The sequence below is a fragment of the Barbatula barbatula genome (genome assembly GCF_947034865.1).
Source record: "Barbatula barbatula genome assembly, chromosome: 8".
Lineage (NCBI taxonomy): Eukaryota > Metazoa > Chordata > Actinopteri > Cypriniformes > Nemacheilidae > Barbatula > Barbatula barbatula.
The window spans coordinates 2,560,525-2,587,231 of NC_136771.1; the positions used below are offsets into that span (position 1 = coordinate 2,560,525).

A 26,707-nucleotide genomic window follows, 5' to 3' on the forward strand; every position below is an offset into this window, starting at 1 on the left:
TTCTTTAAAGAAGAATGTTTTATAACAATCACTTATGTTTTTAACAATATTTTTTCCAAAATAAATAAAAATGTCCAAAAAACATGTTTTCTAATATGTTATCATAGGTTTATTGTGCGAGATAAATGTATTTAAGTTATTATGGCTTAAAGCAAACCCACTGCAATTTGATTTATATTCATTGGAATGCACAATAAAAAAAAGATGATTTTTGAAATTTATCTCATTTTGGGAGCCAACGCTTCATTTTTCTTGACATATTTGTTACTCATATTCATGTAAAAACCCTTCCAACAGCTCCAACTCCAAACTGTGGTGTATATAAACAGATTCAATCTTTAAAACCAAAATGTATTAGTTATTAGATATCGCAGTCCCGTTCACCATCCTCTGGAGCACCAGTGATGTCGATCCATATAGTTTATATACCCGATGTAATAAAATGCTTGCAAAATAGGTCCAAACAGAAGTCGAAACAAAGCAAGTCTGTATGTACATTCAAAACTTTATTTATGGAATACAGTGTAGAAAGCGCAGTTGTTTTTCCAGTCAAGGCAATTGATATAGAAATCAGAAAAATGCCACAAACAAAAAAGCCCATTGTTTTCCTAGTCCGGTCATCATATACCACTCCAGATCAAATCAAACCACAGAAACCCAGACGCCTCACTAAAAGTCCGAGAAATTCAATGGACACTAATTTACTGAGACACATTTGAAAACATCACTTCAGTAGCGCTGGAATCTGATGGGCTGTGTGAGGTTTAAAAAGTCTGTTGAGTTGATTCTGTAAACGATTAATTGACATTCATTAGACCGATTTGTTATTGGTGTGAATCTTTCCAACAGTGTGACTTAAATCAAATTCCTTCACATCAGTTGCCAGATCATAAACCACATGCAGTTGCTCACAGAATAATGACAATCTGTCATTGCTCCTTGAGCTGATCGCCAGATCATAGCTGTTTTCTAAAACCGACTGAAACAACGACATGATTTGTGTGATGAAACGAGTGAGTGACGACAGGGCAGAAAATGATGCTGGATCTTAAAATCGAGGAAAAAAGTGATATCAACAATTAAGCATTGTTTTTCAATATTTTGCATGAAAATAACCCCCTCATTGTTATGAAAAGAAATCCCAAAGAAAGTTTTCCAAATCAAAATCAGCCTTTCTGATTCACACCATCAATTGTTCTATACAAATGATTTCATCTTTTTCTACATTACAACAGTGATCATTTTGCCCTGCACCAAACACAGAGAGCGAGGAAAAACAGAGAAACAGCGAGAGCAAATGAGCTTCAGTGATGCTGCTGTATAACAAGAGACAAAAGTGACACAAAGAGGATAAAGACATCTACATCTGTCGACACACAGTGACACAAAAAGATTAAACCAACCGGTGAGGACACACATAGCATGACACACCTCGAACCCGCCCGCCCTGACCCCAAAAACCTGCTTAAAAAACACATACAACCACATGTCAAATGGAAAGTCCAACTTAAATAGCTGTCAGAGAAGTAAATACATCTCTGAAATGCATAGAACGGAAACATCTAAACTTAAGATAATAATGTACATCGACGGCTCCAGCTAGCCAATCACAGCTGGCCATAATAAAAAAGAACAAGATATAGAAACCAAAGCATGACTCTTTTTAATCGTGTTTAAATTAGATCAAAGCAAAATGCCAATTCAGTCTAAATATAGTTTTTTTGTGCAACTCAAGTCACATATTCACAAGTTACTAACTGTTAAACCTGCTAGTGTCTCTACATGAGAAAAGATCAAGATACAAATAGCAGAATTGTTCTCATCATTTTTTCTATCATGCACTACTTAGTTACAACTATTCTTTGAACTTTATTTTTTTTGCTTTACTTCAATATCGCCGGAACTTAAGAAAAGAAAAAGAATCACACTTTTTTGGCAAGTTTCTCAATTATTTTTACATTTCTTTTTTTTAGAAAAACAAACCAGAAACAATCAAATAACTATCAAGATTTCATTCATAAAGACATCGATTTTACCACTAGATTTTTCTGTGACCGAACACAGCACAGCTGCAGTCAGTGTGTGGTGAAGAGAGAGGAAGAGGAGGGGGTCACCCCTCACATGTCCCAGTGTTTTACTCATTTAGTAGTGTGAGGAAGGACAGTGCAGAAAACACACCACTAACGTCTGGATATATATTACTGTACAACGAACATTCGACTTCCGAGCATTTCATGAGTTCGATTTTGACATTAATCTGAATTGAATTTGACCCTAACAGCATTAATATGATTAGGTTCACACCTTTCCAATCAATGGGAGGAGCTTTTGTTCGACAAGCAAGAACAAGATAAGACACAGGTGTCGTCTGCACTGTCCAGAGAGGAGGGTTTGAAGGGATGGGGTGGATGGAGGTAACTCCATCAGTTCTGGGTTTGCTCAAAGAACTTGTAGGTGGGGTTCTCATAGCCGTTCTGCTGCATCTTTGACAGGTGACGCTCCTCTGGAGTCACAGCAGCATCCACCTGTATAAAAGAGAGAGAGACGTCATCAAACTGAACCTTTAAGATCAAGAACTCGCTTCACAAGGCTCGCACTCGCTGACCTCGATGATGCCATGGTGGATGGACGTGTACTGCTTCTTCCTCAACATCACTAGAGTGATGACGATGATGGTTGCTATGACAACACCTCCGACCATCAGGCCAATAATAGCTCCTTTATTAAAGCTCACGTCCTCTGCAAGGAAAACCTTAAACGACAAAGACACACGTCCGTCAGCATCTTCAACTCTGGATTCTTTGAGCCTGTGTTGCCATGACAAGTTCATCCTGTCACACACGGACCAGGACGAAAGAGTCCGATTTTAATAGTTATGAAAATGTTTATTTTTGTCGTACTGAAGTGTTTTGTATTAAGGTTTGTGTAGGATCGTGTAGGTACCAGTTTCTGGTGGTAAACTTCACTGTGTCTCTCTTCTGCCTCCATCCGTAACTCGGGAACATCTTCAGACTTGAGTGCAGACACTGAGCAACCCGAAACACAGAAAGGCATTCACGAGTTCACAGATACGATTATCACATGACAAAAACAAAGAATGAGAGGATCTGTATCGTCTATCATTTTACCTGGTCGGGTCGGAAGGCCTCTATCAGGAACAGGACGAGCATCCACAGGCTCAACTGCAGAGAGACAGATAAGTTATTGACTACTGATTTACAAAATACACAGATTCAGATCACAAACCGATTTACAGTACACACAGAGCGTGTTAACATGCACAGTCTTACTCCGATTATGCTTAATAAGCTGATAACGTGTAAGGACATGTAAACGTGTAAAACGGTTTTCATTTATCATAAACGGCAGAGGTAGGTGTTCGCCCATTATCAGATTTCACGCTACATGTAAACGCCTTTACCGGTTTTCTCTCAGTTTTGTTTATCTGAAAGTAAAAGTCCCAAATGGAAGTCATAGTAAAAAAGCCTATGAAAGTCCGCTCTCGAATCATGCAGTTGATGTAGAAACGTCATTGTTGCATATGTAGGTACTGGGGACATGAGACGAGATCTAAAATTACAGCTTCAGGATCCTGCACAGATTGACGGTTCATACTGATTCAAAACATAAAATGATTCTCACTCACAATCCAAATTAACTCCGATTGACACCACAAATCTAGTGATATACGAATTCTGACTCTCATACAAACTGATTCACAGCACATACTACGGTTTCTGATTCACAGCACCATCATGACTACAGGCACTTATACAAACACACACTGACGCACCGATCAGAAGCACAAAACTGATTCACAGCGCAGTGATGATACATTCATTGTGGGTGTTGCTAGGGTGGTTGTTAAGGAGCAGAAGTTTATTCAAATGGATGGCAACAGTTACATGCCGCTGGTCTCAATAAACAGCACCGATGACGTGAATCTGCAGCATGTCTGTGAATTGCTCATCGGAGCATGTGCTTCATGTGAAGGTGGTTTAGGGGAAGTGATGCGTACGTCCATATGGTGCTCACAGTACTGAACTGGACCTCACGGCGTGGACTATTGGGATACATCCAGCTCTGCCTTTGTGTGTGAGCACATACCCTCGTTCTGCGTGTTGGGCTGGTTGAAGCTCTCGGGGTGAATGAAGCCGAATCCCTGAGTGTCGGGCAGCAGGTCCAGACCGGCGGTGCTGTCGGGCATCAGAGCATCGTTCCCGTAACTCACCCTCACGTCGCTTTGCAGATTGGTCAACTGAGCGAACATCTCCTTCTGTTCTTGCTGCAGGACATCTGAGAGAGACACAGGGATGAGACCTTCTGGGTTAACACAATAAACAAAACAGCTTGCAGACTCGAGGTCTTCAGAGAGCGTATAAATATCTGTAAACTACCAACACTTGAAGGCAAGATGAAACGTTCACTCGACTCACATAAGTGCTCTGAATGTGCACATCGATCGATTTCGCTCTTATACAAATGTGATTATTTGCCTTTTAGATTGGGTTCGGTTTAAATTATTCTGCTTTACTCAGCGCACAAAAATGAAGAAGCCGTTCGCAAATGAAACTCAAGTTAGCATCTTGACCATGAAAAAATTGCACCATATCTCACCTCCTCGACTTTAAGTCTGAGAATTTGATTTCCAGAGTTTTTTTAGGTAATGTGCACAATATGTTTAGTATTTGTTGATGAGTGTTTATGTATAACAAACTCACCAACTTGGTCCTGAATGTCTTCGGCGACTCCTGGCACTTTGTACAGCAGCCCAAGAGACTGATTCATTCTCTCCTCGATGACACGCAGATGGGTCAACACCTGAGGTCAAAGGTCAGAAGGGTCACTGAGCCTTTAATCCACTTAAATCTCTAATCATAGGGTAACAGGGTTGACACTGAACATACCTGTGGGCGAATCTGAGCCGCCTTCTTGGGGTCGACCATGCGCACGTGCTCGAAGTGTTTGAGCGTGTGCTGTCTGTCCTTCTGCTCGGCCCGCACGTATTTCTTCAGCAGACTGAACACGTGCCGCGGCTTTGACCGGAGAGACACACGAACAGATGACAGAAAGATTATGAGGATGCTTACACCGCGTCTACACCAGACGCGTGGACAAAATTTGTATAATGCGTTTCTTTTCTCGTCTCCCGTCGCAGACAAGGTGTATGAGAGGGAGAGAGCTGGTTATAACAGCAGTGAGATGTAATATGTGTTACCCTGGGTGGATCGGCCTGCAGGGCGGTGAGATAGCTCTCCAGAGCCAGCCGGCGTCGGTCATTCAGCAGAGCCTCCACACGAGCCATGTGCGTCTCCACTAACTGCTGTCGCTCACTAGCCGCCTCCTGCTCCAATGCCTCCACCTTCTCCTGAAAATGCTACGGAGAGGTCGTGAGACCATATTCTAATATGAGCCAGGTTAAAGTTTCACATAATAACATTTCGGTAGGAGCAATGAGACCAACCTGGATCACGGCCTTCTTGTCATTTCGTGGTAGACTCTTGGCCTGCCTCTCGGCTTCTTCCCATTCTCTCATCACCTGCAGAAGAGACGACTGCCTATAAACATCTTCATATACACTTGTACAACTCTGTAAACACCCATATTGTGTAGAGACTCATAATTCAACTACAAATTCACATCCACCACAAACAACAATAACTCAAATCCTAACACCGTCAGTTTAAGGTAAATTAATAAGTGTATATGTAATAATATAGCTGCAAGCAGCAATTACGGGGTCAAGCCCATCAACAGGACAAAGTGAAAAACATGTGGACATTTCTGATGATGAGACGGTCCTCTATCTAAATGCAAAATTTCATAACTCTCTTATGTACGGTTCTATGGGCTGCCATAGATGGGAATGGGAAAACTATAGTATACAATAGGCCCATTTGGGGCTTGACCATTAATATTGCATTCAGGATCAGTCGACTAATAAGAATCAAGACTGTGAGGTGGTTTTCTTCCATACCTGAGACATGCGCTCGCGATGTCTGCCCTCCAGACTCTCTTTGGCCTTCAGGAAATGCGAGTGCTCGTTCTCATCAGCAGGGGTCTCCAGGTATCGGTCCACAGCATCAGGAGGACTGGAGGAGGGGGTGGGCACTATGAATCGGAGACGGCGGAGAACAAGAGAAATTCAGATTACATAAAAAGCAGATGCCTTTGGAATGTTAGTCTTGTAAAAGCATTAAAGAGAGGTTAGAAGAGTGATAAACACAAGCAGGGAATGTGAAGACGTTCATGGCGGATATTAGTATCCTATCGGTAATGTCTACTGCTGGAGCAGAGAAATATGTGACCTTGAATAGAAAGTTTTGTGATTGTGTCGAAGTTACAGTCTGTCTGTAAAAGAAAAACATTCATAAAGCCAAGGAGGATTGACAATGATATGTTCCATCATTGGGGATTTCTTAAAAAAAAAAAATTGAAAAATCTTGTTTCGTCCTCGTGAACATAGTTTCGTCTTGTGGGATAAGTGTTTCGTCACACCACTCTTGACCACTAGGTTTATAAAGATCACACATGTCTGACAACTTACGAACACTTACATAAAAAGGATTTTAACATCACTTGCACCAAAGATTTAATTCATGCAAAGTCACCACACAAAAACACACAGAAATTTCATGAAAGAATCGGTGTTACAGAAGCGAGAAATGTGATTCAGAGACGATCAACACCAAAACCATCTCTTCACCATCTGTGTGATGATAAAGTGACGCACAAGAGCAGAGGGTCAGTAAGCGGCTGTAAGTGAGAGCAAGAGGAAAATCACATGTGAGGAGAACAGATGATTCGTCCAGATTATCACGAGGAGCAGTTAGAGATTAAAAGACATGAAACATCGTTCACAACACATTTTACTTCTGTAAAGCGACACAAAGCAAATGTTTTTTTATTTACAAATGTACTGTATCAGAACACATGAATGGATTTTTTAACAATAAATGGATGTGCATTTTAAATCATTTTGGGTTGAATCCGAATTTTCAATATAAAATGTTTCTCTTGTGCTCAATTGAAGAAAAGACATGAACTGAACATGAAATTTACAGAGATGATATCAGCACAAAGACATTTTAGGGTTTTCTATCATTTACAGTAAGATGAGGAGTGTGTGTTACAGAAGTAAACAGGGTGAGCTGAGATGTCAGGTGATTGTAGGCAGACTTTGTCTCACACACACGTGTCAGGGACTTACACACGCTGCCGCAGACAGACATACAATACTCTTCAGACTCAAAGTTATTGCGGTTTCCTCCACAGCCTCCATAGATGAAGGGCGCGCATCGGCCCTCCTCACGGACAAAATACCAGCGGGACAACATCGCCCTGCAAGGGCCCGTCTCTGCGCTCGCCAAACACACTTCTGATGCAATACACACACACAAATGAATGAGTCGCTGATGTCACATGGGAACAGAAACGACTCCGTCAGCTTCATGAGACACAAACACTCTCTCACCTCTGACCACCTCCTCCACTGACTCCGTGGTGGTGGTTGTGGTGGTCGTCATGGCAGCGTTGGTGCTCTGCCCATTGTCGATGCGTTCGTCGATGACCTCGCCGTCCTCATCTTCATCTCCGTCTCCATCCTGGTCACGGTCAGGAACCTCCTGCTCTTCGTCGGCATCTTCATCATCCTCCTCCTCCTCCTCTGCCGCAGCAGGCTCAGCATCTGCGGTCATGCTGCGCGGGACACAAAGTTATTATTGTTGACGAAAACTATTGAAACATTTCTGCTAATTGAAATCATAAATATTATTTGTAAAATATATATGTAAACTTAAATGGAATTTGAAAATGTTGCCAAAAGAATTAACATAAATTAATTAATATCTTTTCAAGAAATAAGCAAGTTGAGAAGATTAACTGGGAAAACTTAACTTAAATATAAAAAAAATTATTTCTCTATAGCAATAAAATGATATCTATTAATCTTAAATGACTACACTAAAAATGTACTTAGATTTACATGAATACTAATGTAAACATTTATTGTTAATTTTATTTTCTTTATCAATCATTTATTGTAAATTATCTTGAACTGTTTGTTACCTGGAAACCAATAACTGTGCTACTACAACACTTTGTGTGGGTGTTTCTTAGTTTGTGTACATTGATGCACACACACACACACCTGTTCTGAGCGTAGTCTGCCTCAGCGCCCCCCCACCACACATCCGAGTCATCTTCCTCAACAGCAGTGCTGTCGGACTCCTTCTCCGTCTCCGCAGGGCAGCAAACGAACTCGACGCCACGGAAACGGTCGATACCGCATGGCAACAGCATCCCGTAGTCATGGAGATTCATGCTACGGTCACCGCAAGACTGCAGAGAGAGAGCGAGTGTCGGATATACATTAAATCACCCAGAACAAATACTGGGGCTACCATGGTACTTAAAAAAAAAGACTACATTCACATACATCGTGTTGTTACCTTGAATCTCAAAGGTAATACAAAATTTTATCACGATCATTTTGTGTGTTGCACGTCGAGACTCTGACCTCTTTGGCGACGGTGTGCCAGTGCAGGTGACTCTCGCACATGTCCATACGCTCCTGATGTAAGAACTTACACTTGTCGGGAACCAGCAGGGCGTCACTCACAAACTCCCCAACTGTCTCACACGCACACAGAGAGAAACATCCACGATGAGCACTGACTGATAGCGTGTTATTAAAGAGCAGCATACATGCAGCGTGTTATAAAACACACTCACCCAGGCAGCGGTACGGCACAACGATGTGCATGTGACTGCGACACTGCTTGCGACCTCTCCTGCACCAGTCTCCGATGCTCACCGGCTGATTGGCCTCCACAACATTAGTGATCTGCAGCTCGGGATACACCTGAACATCACGAGGGGACACACTCAGATTAACATCATCTGGCCCTTTAAAGATGTGATTTAACGGTGTTTCATGCATTCTGACTTCTTTACAATGTTAAATGTGCCGTCTTCTCATGCTTGACATGGTCAACTTGTCAAAAAACGAGTTGGACGTTTGACGTAATAATTCTGTGCTCGATACACTCCTGCCGCACACCTCCAGGAGGATTGACAGCTGTCTCTATTTTTATAAATGCGATCAAAGTAAACACTCTTCAAAGATACGAAGTATGCAATACTATTCTATATGTAATGAAGAAGATTAATATGAGATTGGCAGAAACTGAACGTTCAACGGGACCTTAAAATACTGCCTTTGGAGATATCAAGCGTCACAAGATTTCAAGGAATAGTTCAGCGAAATAGTTCAACCTCATGCCATCCCTGATGTAAACGGAAAGCACTGAAAACTTACAAATATTACATATTAACAAACAGGTGATGCTACATTTGACACAAATACTGTATGTATTAGTCATTTGGATTACAATAATGATGTGTATACGTGATTTTTAGAGCTTCAACATTTTGGATAACATTTTAAAATTATTAGTTTATTATTCACACACAGTCATATACATCTGGGATGGCATGAGGGTAAATAAATTATGAGATTTAAAATGTTTGGGTGAACTACTCTTTTTAAGAACCCATGAGTGCATTTCCTCCTTAACACCCCTCTCTCTCTCTCTCTCTCTCTCTCTCTCTCTCTCTCTCTCAATACCTCTTGGCAATATTGCAAAATTCCCTCTTTTGTTCCGACGCAGCTCTTGGTTCCGGATGGATCAGATTCCCATTTTCCGGTCTGAACGTTGATGTGCATGTTGAGTTTTCCGCAGAACATGGCCACCTGCGGCTCCGCCAGCAGTCCTGTACCTGTGTCCGACAGCACCTGAAACACACCATCAGAAAAGTCAACATGAAACAACCTTCACTAGCCAACGGGAAACATATTTGAACGTAACACAAACATTTAACATTAGCTGTTGCCAAACAATAAAATCATCTCTTCATATCTACACTTAGTCATAAGGGTACTCTTGACGCACACTTAAACTAGTTAAGTAAACACATTTACAATAACCGTGACATAAAAACCAAGATGATCTACATTGTGATATTGTTACATCCCTATTGTAGAATTATTATTGATATCATGTTATCGCAATTGCAAAATTGTCTCAATATCATCGTGGTCACATGACATAACGATAGGTCTTCCGGGCCTAACATAGAGAATATTCAAAAAAATAATAGATGTAACCTTTGGCAGAATCCATCTGGTGCAGTTATTTTATAAAAATGATTTTTTGGGTCATTTTACCCGTCTCATACTATAACTTATACCTCGAAGTAACAGTTTTGATTGGAGGATGTCCTCATTCTAAATACCGCACCATGGGCGTTATACCGAGTTATTACAGTAGAGTGAGCTTTTGATATTGTTACATACCTATTCTACAATATCCTAAACTATTCAGCATCCATTTTAAATGTTGCCTTAAAAGATAGTGGTCAAACTCTCGCCTCCATACATTACATGTACAAATTTAGCAGATGCTTTTCGTGACAGCCCTAGGGACAACGTATAATAGGTGACCTGCAATAATGCCTGAATAAACTGTGCTGACACGCATGTGTTTTTGAACCTTGTGATCTTCACCAGCAGTTTTACTTCCTATCTTATCTAACTACATTACCCTCCAACTCGACGAAGTGAATAATCACGACCAGCACTAAGTTCTATCTTACAAACCTTTAATCTTAAGAGAACATTTGTATTACTAGCCGTATTTACAGAGAACTACACGAAAGACATAAACAAAATCTAAACAATACACAATAAAAGGGTATCTGGATTATTGATGTCCGGTACACACTATGCACACCAGCACACAAACACTCCACCAATGCTCACCAGCGGACACACAAAATGCACAATCAGCACACACATGAACTTGCCTTAGCAACCCGTTTTCATTTCGATGATGATCCTAAAAAATCTGGTTTACAAAATCTTCCAGAAAGACATTTCTCAGTGTAAAGTGGAGGGTTTGTGCTCATTACAGGTTTCCAAAGTATGTTTTGGGACCCCCTGGGGAGGGGTCGCAAGAGGATGTCCAGACATAATTGTTTTATTATTAGGAATAGCGATTTTAATGAATAAGTGTAACAAGAAATAAAACCATGCGAATAAAATGCCATTTGCCTTTGGAATTTGGAAAAAAGTTTGGGAACGCCTGCTCTACATCACCGAGGTGTCACGCCTGTACATTTCTCTTTGTGTTTAATTCACATTCACAAACAAATTCATAGAGAAGAATTAATCTCCATCAGTCTGAGGGTCTCCCCTTCTGTGCCCCCTTCATCACTGAGCCAGAGGGTTCGAGTATGTGATTCTCTGCTCAAAAGAGACATTGTGTCTTACAGAAAGGACAGAGGGCGGCGGGGGGACCTGGTAGCGTTTTTGTTCTTTAATCATGTTAGCAGACTGAACGTACTGGCAAAACGACAAAGTCCAATTTGTGACGAGGCCATGTGATGAGAGAGTATCCGAGTTACACACCAGACCAAACTCTCTCTTTCAGACAGCGGTGGGCAAGTTACTCTGAAAAAGTAATTAATTACTAGTTATTCATTACTTTATATCCAACATCAACCTTGGTTAGACCTGATTCAAGGACAGACATGAAACGGCTTATTTAATTCATTCCAATAAATAATAAGTAACTACAAAAATTATTCTTATTAACCGACCAACGTATACAAATGTAAGAAGCATATATGGCAATTCCAACGGCATTTTGACAGACGGAAGTGACACAAAAATGCTCAGAGAATGCATTTGTTACGAATATATTGAACCATCTGTTTATATTTGACTAAACCCTTGTTGATGGAGTATAAACATAAAAATATGTCAGTCTATGAACACTCAATATATTAGTTTCACTGCGTTAAACTTTGCTAAAAGTCTTTGCTTTTAAAATCAAGACGTACAATGTTACATTTAAAAAAAGATCATCACAAAGATACATTATAACATTATGTAACATTTCCTCCAAACACACAAACAGTCTCGGGACCAAACAGAGATCACACACACACACACGCACGCACACAACAACACGTGATAAACGCGCGCGCACACACACACACACACCGCAACTACGCATCAAACCCAACACAATCTTTGCAAACACAGGCGTTTCCACACACATCAACACAATCATCTTAAAATAGACGGTTACATCTGTGGGCTCATGATGTCAAATGGGGACAGAGATAAACTCCCATGATGCCACTGGTCAATGTAAACAAACACAGATACCATACATATACAAGCTTAAGGGACAAACTCTTCCCAAAAAAACGTCTTTAGTCTGCGCGCACACACACACACACACACACACACACACACACACTCCCTAAAGCAGGTGTGTTCGGCAGAGACGTGCTCCTGCAGGCTAGCGATACTCAATAACCTCCGAGCACAGCAAATGTTATTGGGACACCTACTTAAACCTAGCAACAGTAACTAAGGCAAGAAGGATTTAAAGAGAGAAAAGGGATTGGGGAATTTGAATAGAACGAGATGACAGACCACAGAGCAATCCTGCTGTCTGACCTGCGGTATTATCTTCCACCCAATCAGGAAGAGATCCGATACTGATGGTCTGACCTTTGACATCCTCCTTTAATCTGATCTGAACACTGACTGTGTAAACTAAAGGTTTGGACTGAACCACTAAAACTCAGAAATGACTTTAGAAATAAAATAAAATATAAAAAAAGCTATATTCAGAATTAAATTCTTTCTTATTTCCTTAGTATATTATACAATCATTTGTGTAAACTAGGTTTCTCAGAAAGGGAGAACTGTATATAAAATGTAACTTGTTCAAGAACATCTGAACCCCGTATGGAACAACCGTGTCAGTTTTATTAATTATTAATCATTGCAGATTTATTTGTTTGTTGAAGAAAAGGTGTTTTACTTTATAGTTCAATAACCAGTTATTTCAACTCACATAAGACATCAATCGCCATTCTCATCTCATTTCTTCTACATTGAATATCGTCGCTGTCCTTCCGAAAGCTCAGAAGTTTTATGGAAATACAGTTTTTAATGAATACATTTTCAATACTTTTTATTGCAGATAAAACCCAGCAACAAACATAAAGGGCAACTAATAATAATGATTTACTGCAAAAAAAAGAAATTCGTGTGAAGGACTACAGCGATATGAGAGGGAAGCGACAGGTCTTAAACTCTCCTGTAGAGCTTCAGGAGCGATTTCAACCGTATTGCACAATTTGCTTGACTTAAGATATAAAAGATAACCTTAAACATTTACAATTCTTGATCAAATTAATTAAAAAAGATCCACATATAATCCAAAATTTTAAAGCGTGATTCTATTTGAACGAATCGGTCATGGGCGGGATATGAAATTTGAAGAAATTTGAGGGAAACAAATGTGATAAACTTGATACTTCCATGAGTCACGACGCTTGAATAAGCCTTTTGTTCGATGAGCAATGTCATTTTCCTCTGAAATGTTTCGAGGTCAAACAGAAGGAGTGAATGTTTGACCGAATGCCATTTATATGTTATCGTGTTGAAATGAATACGGTGAAGATTAACTTCATCTATAATCAGCCAACTGGAACAGGTTGCAATGAAAGTGTCTTTCAGTGTCAGTAATGAAAGATACACACAAACCCACATGGCGATATCAATGCAACCATATCACGGCCCAGTGGATATTATGTAATGGTGTGTCACAAGAGATGTAACGAAAATCCACAACAATATATGACGATTCAAAATGGTTGAGACGTTAAAAGATTCACAGTACATATTTTGAGCAGCAGGGGCCACTGTTTTATTCTACAAACTTGGTAAATGTGGATATGCTGATATTTCTTAAATATCAGCATATCTGTTCAGAACCTGTGACCCGTGAAGAACTTCTAACCATCCACTGAGCTCTTATCACCTCTCGTCGCATTAACATGTGTACAGCGTTGTATAATCCGCTCGAATCACCGAGGCACCACGGGCTGCGTTTAATTGGGAACTTGCGTTATCTGCGGCTCACAGCCGTGTGTATTGCAACACCCTCGAGACAGCAATATGGATGCGTAAGATGAATCGTAAATTCAAGTCACTGATTTTGAAAAAGACAGACAACACAAATATTCCATGAAGCACACAGGAAACTTCGGCATGTTAAGTCAAGCATAACACGTCATGGCACAAACGAGACGTAATAAAAATTGCTCATTTTAGATGTTTAACCATTTACTACCAAAACATCTTTGCTATATCCTCTCCTGATTTCTCAAGACGCCACAGAAATGGTGGCGTGCTGCATCTACTGTTGTTAATGTTCTAATAAAGGAAACATCTACATAAATAACAAAGCTTTGATTTTCCATGCGTGTGTGATAACATCCGTCCCTGCTCCAGGCCGGATACACGGGCCAGGGTGGTACTGTAATTACAGATCGCGCACGCACGCACAATATTTAAACACAATTGTACACACACAGACCACTGACACACACTTTTGCTGTGCGCGTACGGGCACACACACAGCAGTGCAATGAAGATGTCTGTTCCCAAAGAGACTGTTGCCACGACACCCATCCCCCAGCTGCCGTGACAACGTTTAGCCTCACGCCCATTACTCCACCCAACCAACGCCAACCCCCCCCCCCCCGGGGAGAAAGAGTGTTTTATTGTCATTCACAGCGAGGACAAGCCAAGATTCAAAGAAGCTTTTTCTGAGATCAGTTGGATGAAGGGGCACCAACGAGACGTAAAATAGCTCATGTTAGATGTTCAGAGACTTCAACACACACACACACAAATGACATTCATATTATCCAAAGAAGTGACCAAAATATGGTGATACAAATCCAACACACACACACAAATGACATTCATATTACCCAAAGACATGCTGTCTCTCAAATCTCGTTCAATCCATTAAACTGCATTAACCATCTCCCGTTCTTATTTAGGCTGGAAGACATTTTAACAACACTTGAACCGTTCACGACATCATAAAGCAGTTTAGATTCTATTACCACAATAATAAAGTATTGTTGTTATTATTGTGAGTGTATCTGAGAGAAAGCACACCCTTCTAAAATGAACAGCTTTCTTTAGAAATGTAGGTCATCCGTCAAACAGACGCATTACTAACTGCAGCTAGACAAATATATCACAGAGCAAAAGAGATCTCACACACACACACACACACACACACACATTGTGTCTGTCTGTAGTCTTCCGCACAAAAGTGGACATCCGTTCAGAGTATAAACAGGAGGTAAAGCAGGACATAGAGTCGCCATCAGAGGATATCTACAGTTAAACAGCCGTTTCTTACCTCGGTTCATATGTGGAACTAGAAGTTTCATTGTGTTATGGGTGAGTAAATGACACAAATAAGAGAAAAATACTGAATTTAAACTCCACAAATAATATCTGGAAGACCTTTTTATTATTTACGTCAATGACATCTATTATGTTTCAATCGTACTCCAATCTGAATGTGTTGCGTTGCGCGTTCCACGATGCCGTATCGAAACCTCCATCTCTATTTACAAAATAATTGCAGGTGGAAGGTGTAATGGAAACATCAGCGTGGCATTCGGAGGGAAGCTGGGAAACGGGAGCAGAGACAGGAATATAGTAGCGTGCCGCGCCCCAGCGCTCGCATCTCACTCCAGAGGAACACTAATAATAGAGCGGGTGCCGAGTGCCGAAGGAGAACCCACGAGACACTGAGGACCTGCTTGTGAGACATCTACACATCTGTGTGTGTTATGGTTTAACATTAATGTCTAAATTACTTTCAGATGAAGACAATTTCAACAAAACTACACGGCACACAATTATTGTTTATGTGCTATAACTACCCACGTATAAGCCTGAGGGTTCATTCGCATCAGAAGCGTAATGCTAGCAGGCAGCTAACTGCGGTGAGCTCATGCACTGGCGTCACGGTTACAGCATCATTCATCTTCCTCTGGGATGAGATTGTGACGGGCATGTGGGACTCTGATAATCACACTTCCCTGTTACGGTGACTGCGAAGGTCAGAGGTCAAACCCAAATAACAAGAAGCATCTGTCACAATCCGTCTATGTAAAACCTGGACCCTCCACAGGGTCCGGTTGCCATGGAGGCGATACTGGATGATATGAATTTAAAGATATGTGTGCTGGGCCACAAATCTCACGTGACATCAATTCATCATTACTGAAAGTCAGATTCAAATGTATTGTACATTATTAAAAAAAACGTAATTTAAAATAAACCGACAATGAAAAATCTAAAAGCATGTTTTTCTAAGACCATTAAAGAACCAAATACAATTATGCTGAATCAGTTTTTGTATCACTACAATATGCATACGAATAAAAGCATACAAGTTCAAATTTGTTTCAAGAAAGAAACATTAATAGACATTAAGGCCACATCCACACAAAGCCAGAGCTTTCTCCATTCAAACTTTTTTCCGTTCCACGGCGTCGTCTCAAGAAATATCTGCGTATACACAAAAACCGCTAAACCAGCTCAAAATGATGTACTATACACGCCAAATCAGTACGTGCCGCTGTAATTCTACCACAATGATACACTAAAGACGGAGAAGAAAACCTTGAACATGCGCATAAAGTGTGCGCGCTGGGGTGATGACATCATCGTTTTAAAATATATACGGATCGACTGTAAACACGAAAATGCAAGGGTGGAGTTTCCACTCTGGGACCAGGTCTAAAAATAATAGCGTTTCAAATTCCCAAAATGCCATATCCGTGTGGACGAAACGCAGATATGATACAAAACACGTTTTTCTAGGCACCGCATCGAGATGGAAATAGTGGAACTTTACAGAGTGCAGCGCGCCGCTCAGGTTTTCGACGCTAAATGTGAATCAGGACTAAAACATCTCTTTTTACTATGACGGCAGATCATGGGACTGATGGCACTCTTTGGACAACTATATAGTCAACACCACACATCATAAAATCTCATTTAAACCACTGCAATAGCTACAGTATATATGCAGAAAAATCATTACAAATATGTTTTCTTTATACAATAATAAACAAACAAATGCTGGTCCTAAAGAGATTTGAACAAGCTAATCCTTGTTACACAAGAGACTATTGTGTTAGCGATAGCGATCCCCATCACTCACCTGCTGACACACCATGTTCTAGTCAACAATGCTCCCTATTGAGAGTAGAAACCTGCCGCTCAATGGCAGTCATACCAGTGAGGGGAACACAACCTTTACAAATCTACAGTTCTGAACAGAAGAGCCGGCCTACAGCTAACAGTACGCAACATGGCATTTCAGACAAACAAGTTACGTTAAATATTAATATAACTCAAACATCTACCAAACATACATAAAAAGGGGCATGATAAATATTGTGCGTTTTGACTATAGAAAAAAGCAGGAATATTCCAACAATAGATATAGGAAAACGTACTTCCTATGGTGCGGAAGTCCCTTTCCGGGAACTTGGAAAGCTTCAAGGTGTTTTGGTGGCAACACAGACAACACCACACATCACAAAACACCAAAACAATCAAATATTGTGTACTAATATAATGGCAGAGCCAGCGATATCTCTCTCAAGTCTCTCGACAGCACACAATGACCACAATCTACTAAACCATTTCAGAATGGCAATGTTTCCAAACTCGTTTTTTGTATTCCAATGTTTTTTATGACGTTATCGTGTTTTAATAAAGTGCAAGTTTGCCTTTTTTGTTTAAATGGCTTAAAACAAACCAACTTGCAGTTTGATTGATATTAATAAGAACGCACGATAAAAAACATGTTTTGAAAAAGGTTAATAAGTCTTCAAATATAGACACTATAAAGCGCACACTACTTTTCTTTGTTTGCTCTTGCAATGTTACAACACTCTTATCCATTAGCAAGCCGTTCGGAACACGCACTACCAAGATGGTGGGATGTCAAATAACATTGTACTACACAACGGAATGGAAAGAACTGGTGTATTCGTTTATTATGTTATTATTATTTAAATGGTAGTCGGTTGTTCTTAAAGAAATATCATGGGATACGCGTCCCAAAAACATGGTATTACCACAGTACTTTCACCCAAAGATAATGGCACTGCGAGTACTTTAAATAGGAGTTTAACCTATAGATGTGTCTTTATTTTATGTGGCAGATACCATAGTGCATTTCAACCTTTCGACAGAAAATAATAAAGAATCCAGCATTTATCATTTATAATACAAAAGAATTTAGTATGCATTAACAGTGTAATTAGAAAAAGATACTATGATATATATTACAATTTACTTTACGATAATAAAGTATACTAGTGTTTTTGTGTGGGAAACGTCGTTATCTTACTTAATATTATCATGTTACTTTGTGTTATTATCTTGGAGGAAAACAGTCCACACAAACAAGAATGATGTGTTCCTCAAAACAAACCAAACAATCCATCCAGCACAACGCGTCGAGCTGCGGCAGTGATCCGCCGCCATCTTAGGCGGCGTTCAAAACAAGCAACGCTGAACGCAAACAAGACAAACAAATGCGAGTTTGTGACTCGTAAACAAACAAACAAACAAACAAACGAACGAAAGTCAACTAACGCAACGCTCGCGGAGATGGAGTGACGCTTGAAAAGCACGAGACGCGCCATGGGACCAAACGCAAGCGCTATAACACGATGTTTTGTAGTTATAACATAGGCTAGGTTTACGCATTCTAAAATGTCAATTAAATATAATCACGTTATGAAGAAATAATCGCCAAACAAAGGCCACAGAAACGTCAGGCGCGTCGCGAACGCGTCCTGACGTCACGCTTATTATTATCCTATTACACGCCCACTGGCAACTACATGGATGATTTTACAAACATCCCGATGTAACACGACTGGCATTTCTACCACAAGTGAACAGGAAGTGACCGCTATAAACATTAATTTCTATTTTTAGCTCCTCTCTATAGATTCTCAGTGTATACAGGAGAACACATAATTATTTTCCACGTTTACATCTGACCAACAGCTGAGCTCATTCTTTTATCAGCAAACAGACTCAAATCAGACTGAATGACCGATCGGATTATGTATATGTCACTTATATGTAACGATAGAGGTTAACGCAAACAGGCCGACAGCCGCACATTAAGGTTTTGATGTCGGTCACTATACGTTTCAACACGACACGGTTCGTTGATTTGTGCATTTTATGGATATGCATTTATAATAATTCAATACATCTATAATAATTCAATACATTTATAATGATTCAGTCTCGTGAGTCAGATGTGAAATAAATCTCACGCAACAGTGACCAGCGTGACGTTACGGCATGCGACCGCGGCACTGATGTTCATCCTATGTTCGCGAGACAGCAAATACACTCATTCAAAGATGTGTGAGTGTGTTAGTGTACATAATAATACAACAAATAATATACAATAACGTGTTTGTCACTCGCGGTTGGGTTTTTCCTCGTCGCCCGTCGCCGCAGTTTTTGTCTTTTGTGGATTTCTTACCTCGACCGCGAGCGTCGACGTCGCGAACATCAGCAGAATAAAAAGCGCTTTACAGCCCATCCTGCCACCAACGCGTCGCGACTCCGATAAACACCAAACGTACGAAATTCCGTGTGTACGGATGAAAGCTCCGGTGTGTTTTCGCGTGGACTCCACGAAGGACGCAATGCGAGTGCGAGCGGTGCGTCACGTGACCGCGCACCGAGTGCGAGCGGCGCGTCACCCTACAGGGAGGAGGAGGAGGAGGGGAGGGCTAACGTTATAGCTTAATCCTGAATATTGCATAAATAAATATATCATATTTATACATGCATAGTGTGTTTTCACTTCAATCGACTAACTTAACATTTGGCTTTTACTATCAATGTACATTTTGATTTTGTTGATTTCTTTTTATTAATTCATGACATAACGTTGATGATGCGTATGTTTTGTTTCACAACAACAAGTTTCAATCAACACATTAACGTTTTACAAACATTTTATAGTAAAATAATTGACAGGATATTATTTGGCGTTTTATTTTATTTGCTGCCACCATGTGTCCATTTATCAAACTGCGGCTTGTCTCTAATTTATAGAAAGTATACACTTTTTATTTAATAGCAAAGCAATAATCTCTGTTTTTAAAAAACTAAGTTAGACACACACATTTAAAGTGATCGTCCGCGTAAATGAGTTTTTTAAAATCTTGCACCTTATTTTATAACGCATGTTCATGCGAATAAATAAATAGTCATAACAATTGTTCCCTTGCAGACAAAATCAACATTGATCATTATTGTGTGTTTACATGACACGGACATCCTATTCTTTAGGTACTGTGTGCTACAGTAATTGATTTTATTTTCATAAATAACACAACAGTAATTTTACTGTTTTCAATTCATGTCAAAGACACAACAGAGTTAATCTGAATAAATTGTTTCACAGTAAAACCCATTAATAAACTCAAGTCATACGAGTTGGGTTGTCATGCCGTCCTGGTCTCAATATCAGATCTCAGTGTTCAGTAGAAGAGTCCTCAGTAGAAGTCCATGCCATCACAAATGTTCACATCCCGTTGTTATGATGGCTTCTCCAGTCCCTCGCAGCCACGGTCAGGTACCCGCTCATTCAGGGGCTGTTTCAGCTCATACAGGCGTTTCATTCATCACCCACAACAGGCTCATCTCAGCTCATTTTCTATTGTATCCTGGATACGGTGGAGGAGGAGAGTTTGCGTCTCTGGGTGGAGTCGGAGTGTACGGTGGTGGCCGCAGATCTGAGGGGTACATCTCATAATCATAACTGTAAGGTGGAGGTGGGCCTAAATAAATCATGAAGAATGAAACGTTAGCCATTGTTTATCTTGTTTACAATACATACTCAAAATGAATGCGGTAAGTTTATATTTACTCAAAGAAAAATGTATGATACGAGTGGAAGTGTTTATCTTGATTAAAAAAACAATACCATTGGTAGAAAGTAAACATCTGTAATATATTTGGATATGAATCCACTTAATCTGTGAACAAACTGTGAAATTTTTTAAATGTTTCTGTTCATAAAAATCTAATCAAATATTGACCTTAAAATAATTGGAAAAAATCTCAATGGAAAATTGAAATGTTGCCTCAAAAATAATCTGAAATAAGTTTAAAGCATTGAAATCATAATAATAAACAAAAACTAAAATAAAAAGGTTGATCTTATGTAGCAACATAAAAAAGACAATAAAATGACAAAAGCATACACCAAAATTGCTTCAAAAAACTTCATCAAAATCTAAAAATAAAAAAGCTACTTAAATTTGCTTATAAAACTTAAATAAGTGAAATAATAAGTAAATAAGTCAAAACTATAATAACTATAAGGTAAAGCAGGAGATAATCATAATTTAGTATTCTCTGTTAATTATAGGTCACCTTCTGTTTTTTTCATTTTAGGGGATGTAACTGTTACTTACTTTCTTTTAATACAATTAAAACTTTTAAAAAATGTAAAAAACAATGCTTTATTCAATTATTTATTTGCATTACACCTTTGCCAATGTTATTATTTTCATTGTGCAAAATTGAGTATAAAAATGTATTTTTAAGTTGTCCACTTTTAAGTTTACTTTTTTGTCTATAGTTATCTGTCTGTTTTTTAATACCGACAGGAACAACACTCATCATTAAGTCTCAATTCAATATGCAAAATGAAGCCAACTTCACAGAAAATGTAACTAAAGTTTAATAGGGGCAGTAAATACATCATGAAAAATATAGTATAATGTATAATATAGTACATACTGTAGTAAAATTCTTGGATACTATATTGAACCTTACTATAGTTCATACTGCAGTATACTACAGTAAGGTTAAAAATGCTCTAGTATCTATGAACAAGGGTTTGTGTGTTACCTGGGTAACCCTGAGTCACTGTGTTCACATATGAGGTACTAAAGACGCCCACTCTCGCCCCTCGCCCGTTCTTCACACACATACAGATGCAAAGAAAGATGGCGGCCGCCGCGCCCATCAGGAACACAACACCAAACACGATCCCAGAGATGGCTGTTCCCCTGGGACAGAAGAGAAGGCAAGAAGATTTTTTTGCCTTGTCTACTTATTTAGAATTCAAATGCCCACGTGATCTTTTATTCAGCAAAGTGTGTCTTTCACAGACAAGCACCTGCAGCTTTATGTGCAGCCGACAGTTAACAAGCTCAGTACATGTTCCTGCGTGGTTTCATGAAATCAGACCACCCAGCATGTTGATATTTAGAATCCTCTGGTTTTGTCCGATCAGAGACCGAGTCAACAGTGATCTGTCTCATGGGGTGGAGCGGTTGCGCTGACAGGCACCTGACTAAACATGCTTTTGTTGTGCCACAAAGGATAAATCATGTAGGTTGGTATTGGATTAACGTGGAAGAGCGAAGACGTTAGTTCAGGTTAGTTTGAGCTTCAGTCCCCACAAGTGACTCTCCAGAGGAAAATGTCGTTGCTCAGATCCGGGGACTTGTGTTCTCAGTTAGGACTCATTGAAGTATCAACATTTGATCACAAATCTTGTTTCAACAGGTCTATATTTAGGATAAAATAAATGATTTAAAAGTCGGCATGAAAGAGAAGTATCCATTGTCTATTTTCCCGCATCGTGACGACGTAAAATGAGATAAAAATGTGGGGCGGGACTTGACTTCATCCACCGACAACTGATTGGATCGTTAAAAGGTGAAAGATGTACACTTTGCAATCTGTCAGTCATTGCAGGCCCGCCCTCGTGAAGAGAGGTCGTCGACTCGTTTCGAGAGGAGGTTAACGTTTTCGATTAAAGACTACAAGTGCAAATGAATTAATAAAAAATGATGATGTGCTCGGATAAATAATTTACAATAAATACCACGGTGTAAAACAATATGTGTAAACCTTATTTTATTTCATGCCGCCTTTAATATATCAAAAGTTGAAATGCTAATATAATTAGTATTTTTCTCATCAGAAACAAAAATCACAGATGAGAAGTATCGTCAGCGTCTATTATAGATATTTCTCCTGCAAAAAAAGAGCCAGAAACGACAGAAGAGATCTCAACAATGTCTCAAACTGAGCTCAGATTTGTCGAGTCTCCGGTGGATAGAAGATCTCAAAATGAACTCAAACATGTCTCATCTAATTGACCCAAATCCAGATTATTTGACCTCAACGATCGTCATTCATTTTACACCTCCAATACATTTGTGAACACTTACAGTTGAAGGGGAGGTGTTTAACGGACGCTCCTGCCAAGCCGTCTTATTGACTTCTTTTGAGATGGATCGCCATTTCAGGGCGTTTTCAGATTTCAATTGGAGATTATGAGGGAACATGCATTTTTAAAAGAAAACGACCCACATTTACAAGCTACATAGCCTTCTGTAGACGCTTTCAAGAAAAAATAAGAAATGCCATTTTTTATTTCACTGGGACTTTAAACGAAACACTGAGAACTTAAAGTCTCATAAAAGAGCAAAAACATTGTCCTCTGTGTCTTTAAATGACTGAGATTTAGGATTAATAATGAACTGTGGGGTCAACCTGACTGATGAGCCAAACAGAAGAGAAAAAACAGCTGCCTTTGAGGGGGGTTACGGGTCAAAGGTCAACCAAATGCCTCACCTAGCAGTGTGTGTGTGTACTTACGAGAGCACATCTCCAACATAGGCATAGTAAGAACAGCAGAAAGGAGGTACACCATCACAACAGTACTCGATACAGCCGTCACATTCAGCATTGCCCCGACCTACACACAAATACAACATGACTTTCTTAAATTTAGACTGACACTACACAAAACTTTAACTGATTCTTGAGACGCACACTCATTGGTTGGAATATTTATTACATTTTTGATCTTTTTAAACATTTAATGATATTCACTGAAAAAAACTAATTTTGCTAACTTCATATTAAATACGTTTTAATACATATAACGAGAATCTCATTAAATCACTATATAATAATACGATTTCAAAAAGGTTTCAGAAAATGATCTATCATTAAAATAACATTGCAAAAATCTTGTTGAAAAATTGTTTTAAAAAATATTCTATAATTTTACTGAAAATAAGACAAAGATGCTTATTCAACCCTGGCCGTTTTAGTGAGCATTTATGTTGTATTATCTCTTTTAAACTGTTCAAAGTATCTCCCGGTTGTCTCTCTATATGCAGAGAAATCTCATTCCTGCCCTTGACAGACAAGTCTGATCCTGCAGGAGGAAGCTGTTAATTCTTCTGCCTCTTTCATGACTCCGTGGCTTCAAGTTTTTATGTACGTCCAATGCAACTCTCCATTTGTATTGATTTGTGTTTACTTTCTCTTGTAAATGTTAAGTAAAATACCCCCGGTAGGTTTTATTGAACAACAAAATGCCTTCATAAAATATTAAACAAGAGCCACCCGGCCGTACCTTTAAACTCAACACAACGCCCTTTAACAGGTTCTCCATGAAGACATGGATCTTAAGTTCAAAAAGGACAGCTTGGTTCGATGCTGGTTATTTCGCTAAAACAGGAAGTGAGGGCTGGACATATTTAGTGGCCCCTCCCCCTTTTAAATAACCAATAGTGCCTTTTAATAAACCTAACACCTCAAAGCCTGGAATCTCACAAAAAGCTGGAAGTGCAGAATGATGTCATAAACATCATTGATCCGTTTGGGATGAAGCGAGAGAAAATCTAATGGAATACGGTAGTTATCCTTAAAACTAACATATTCAAACTTTCTTTTTGATCTAACGGAGACTTTAAGTATTATTATCCTACAAAACCCACCAATCTCTTTGAAAGTGTACGTTTGACACAAATTGAGCCTTCTCTATGGCCATAAAACGAATATGAATGTTTCGCCTGTTGAGAAAGAAGGATTACAGCCCCGTCTCGTTCTTCCCACAGACATCACGGCATAATTGATATAATTATCTCTTCTAAAGTGCCAAAATTTAGCTTTACTTTGAGCGGCGCCTGTTTTCATCTGGCTCCCAGAGCAATTGAGCAAATGTGAGGCCCCGCAGTCTGGGTGGTCCCCCAGAGGCCCTCGCTTTACCTCTGGGTCCTGTCGGTCAACACATTTGGGACAAAGACCCTTTAGAAGCACTGGTGCTAAAATGTTACACACACTGGACACACACACGCACACACACACGTCTAAATATTACAGCCACAGTACTTCATCCTGGTGCCTTATTGTCCTCATGATAGATTTACCAGACTACTCTGATTTACACATTGTTCGGGAATGATCACTATACTTACATACCATGGAGTTTACATGGTACTCCTAGGTATTACCATGGTAGCGTGTTAAAAAACACATATTTGTAGTACTAACCATGTCACTGCTAGAAGCATTGAGAAAACATTCACAAAACACACCAAAGTGGCCAAAAGGTAAAATATTATTATGATGCAACACCACAAAACGTTATAATTTAAGTCATTCAATGTTACATTGAAGCATTTTGTCGTTCATTTGTAACACTTTCCAACACGACCAGAATAAACACGTTACCGGATAAGAAACACAGAATGAGCGACTCCCTCAAGAGCTTCCAGCTCTTCCTCGGATATTCCATCATGATCCAGAAGAAAACCCCGAAAAGCCGCGTCTGTCCAACTTTTACATGTTATCGAGTCGTTCAGTGAGAGTTAAAGAGTCTCATCGGCACGACTTGTCAAACGTTAACGTTAAAGTTACGTGTTAAAACGAACGCGCTTTTTCATCCACGTGCGCGCGTCCCTCTAAACTTCTCCTCCGACTCCTTCCTCTTTGTCTCCAACTTCTTGCGCTGTTTTCTTTTCTTCGACTCGACCCCCTCCCCCAGAAACAGCACCCAGATGACTGTCTCCGGGACTCATCGAGCGCGCAGACGAAGCAGCGACGCCGTCACGACTCTTCTAGCGGACGCGCGTGTCCGGTTACCGGAGGAACAACACGAAGGGCGCACGATCAGGGAACACGTAACTCGCCTTCAATAGAGCCCAAATTGCGGACTCGTCATGTCGTGATTGTCCCTCGTGTCTATATTTAGAGTCGGCACATCCCTGAGATGCAAACAAAACCAAACGCACAAAAGACCAAATACACGCGCTTTAAACTGTCATTCAAAGGTTGATTGTTTTTCTTTTCCATAGTATCTGGAAAACTGTGAACAATAATATTGATGCGTTATTGTTCATCTCTCAGTGGGAAAATAAACGGTTCTTTTATTACAAATAAAGGTCTAAAGCATTTTGGATCCATCAGCTCGATGCGCTTCGTTATCCAGGTCTGAACGAGGACATTGAGTTTAAGTGTTTTTTTATGATATGTTTTCTATGCCTATATATTGGTTTAGCCTTATACGTATTTATTTCTTTACGTATGGTCGATACTTGTTATTTTCCTCTCCAGATGACCTATGTTTGAGGGATATTTCTTTTCTTTGTTTAATTTCTTTTCTTCATTTGCTGTGTTGCTAATTATGGTTGTTCTCCTATCCTGTAGACCTGATTGGCTTATTGGCTTTTTTGATTGTAGAAGGCCTGATTAGGTTAATTGAATATTCCATTGTCTGACTGTGGGTGGGAGTTTATTTATAATTTGATGTCATTCTCATTCTTTGCGATACTTTGCCCTGAGGAAGACCAGTTGTTGGTCGAAACATGTTGGCGCTTATACAAATATATTATTTTAAATGACTTAAGACACACTTAATGAAGGCTTTTT

General features: G+C 39.7%; 2 protein-coding genes across 2 annotated transcripts; both read right to left on the bottom strand.

Moving 5' to 3' along the window:
- Positions 1-487: 487 nt before the first annotated feature.
- Positions 488-19,726, bottom strand: appa (amyloid beta (A4) precursor protein a). Its single transcript, XM_079461866.1, has 17 exons — positions 19,491-19,726; positions 9,629-9,796; positions 8,734-8,863; positions 8,519-8,631; positions 8,150-8,340; positions 7,475-7,698; positions 7,211-7,378; positions 5,978-6,111; positions 5,465-5,539; positions 5,219-5,377; positions 4,908-5,036; positions 4,722-4,821; positions 4,108-4,296; positions 3,129-3,182; positions 2,944-3,026; positions 2,606-2,752; positions 488-2,525 (listed from the first exon to the last, which is right to left on the bottom strand). Exons 1-17 carry the CDS (start codon positions 19,548-19,550, stop codon positions 2,424-2,426), a joined length of 2,226 nt encoding a protein of 741 aa, XP_079317992.1. The 5' UTR covers positions 19,551-19,726; the 3' UTR covers positions 488-2,423.
- A 162-nt stretch (positions 19,727-19,888) lies between these two features.
- On the bottom strand, positions 19,889-26,489 carry cyyr1 (cysteine/tyrosine-rich 1). Its single transcript, XM_079463146.1, has 4 exons — positions 25,511-26,489; positions 23,642-23,741; positions 21,878-22,038; positions 19,889-20,799 (listed from the first exon to the last, which is right to left on the bottom strand). The coding sequence occupies exons 1-4, from the start codon at positions 25,575-25,577 to the stop codon at positions 20,669-20,671; spliced, it is 459 nt and encodes a 152-aa protein (XP_079319272.1). The 5' UTR covers positions 25,578-26,489; the 3' UTR covers positions 19,889-20,668.
- Positions 26,490-26,707: the final 218 nt, after the last annotated feature.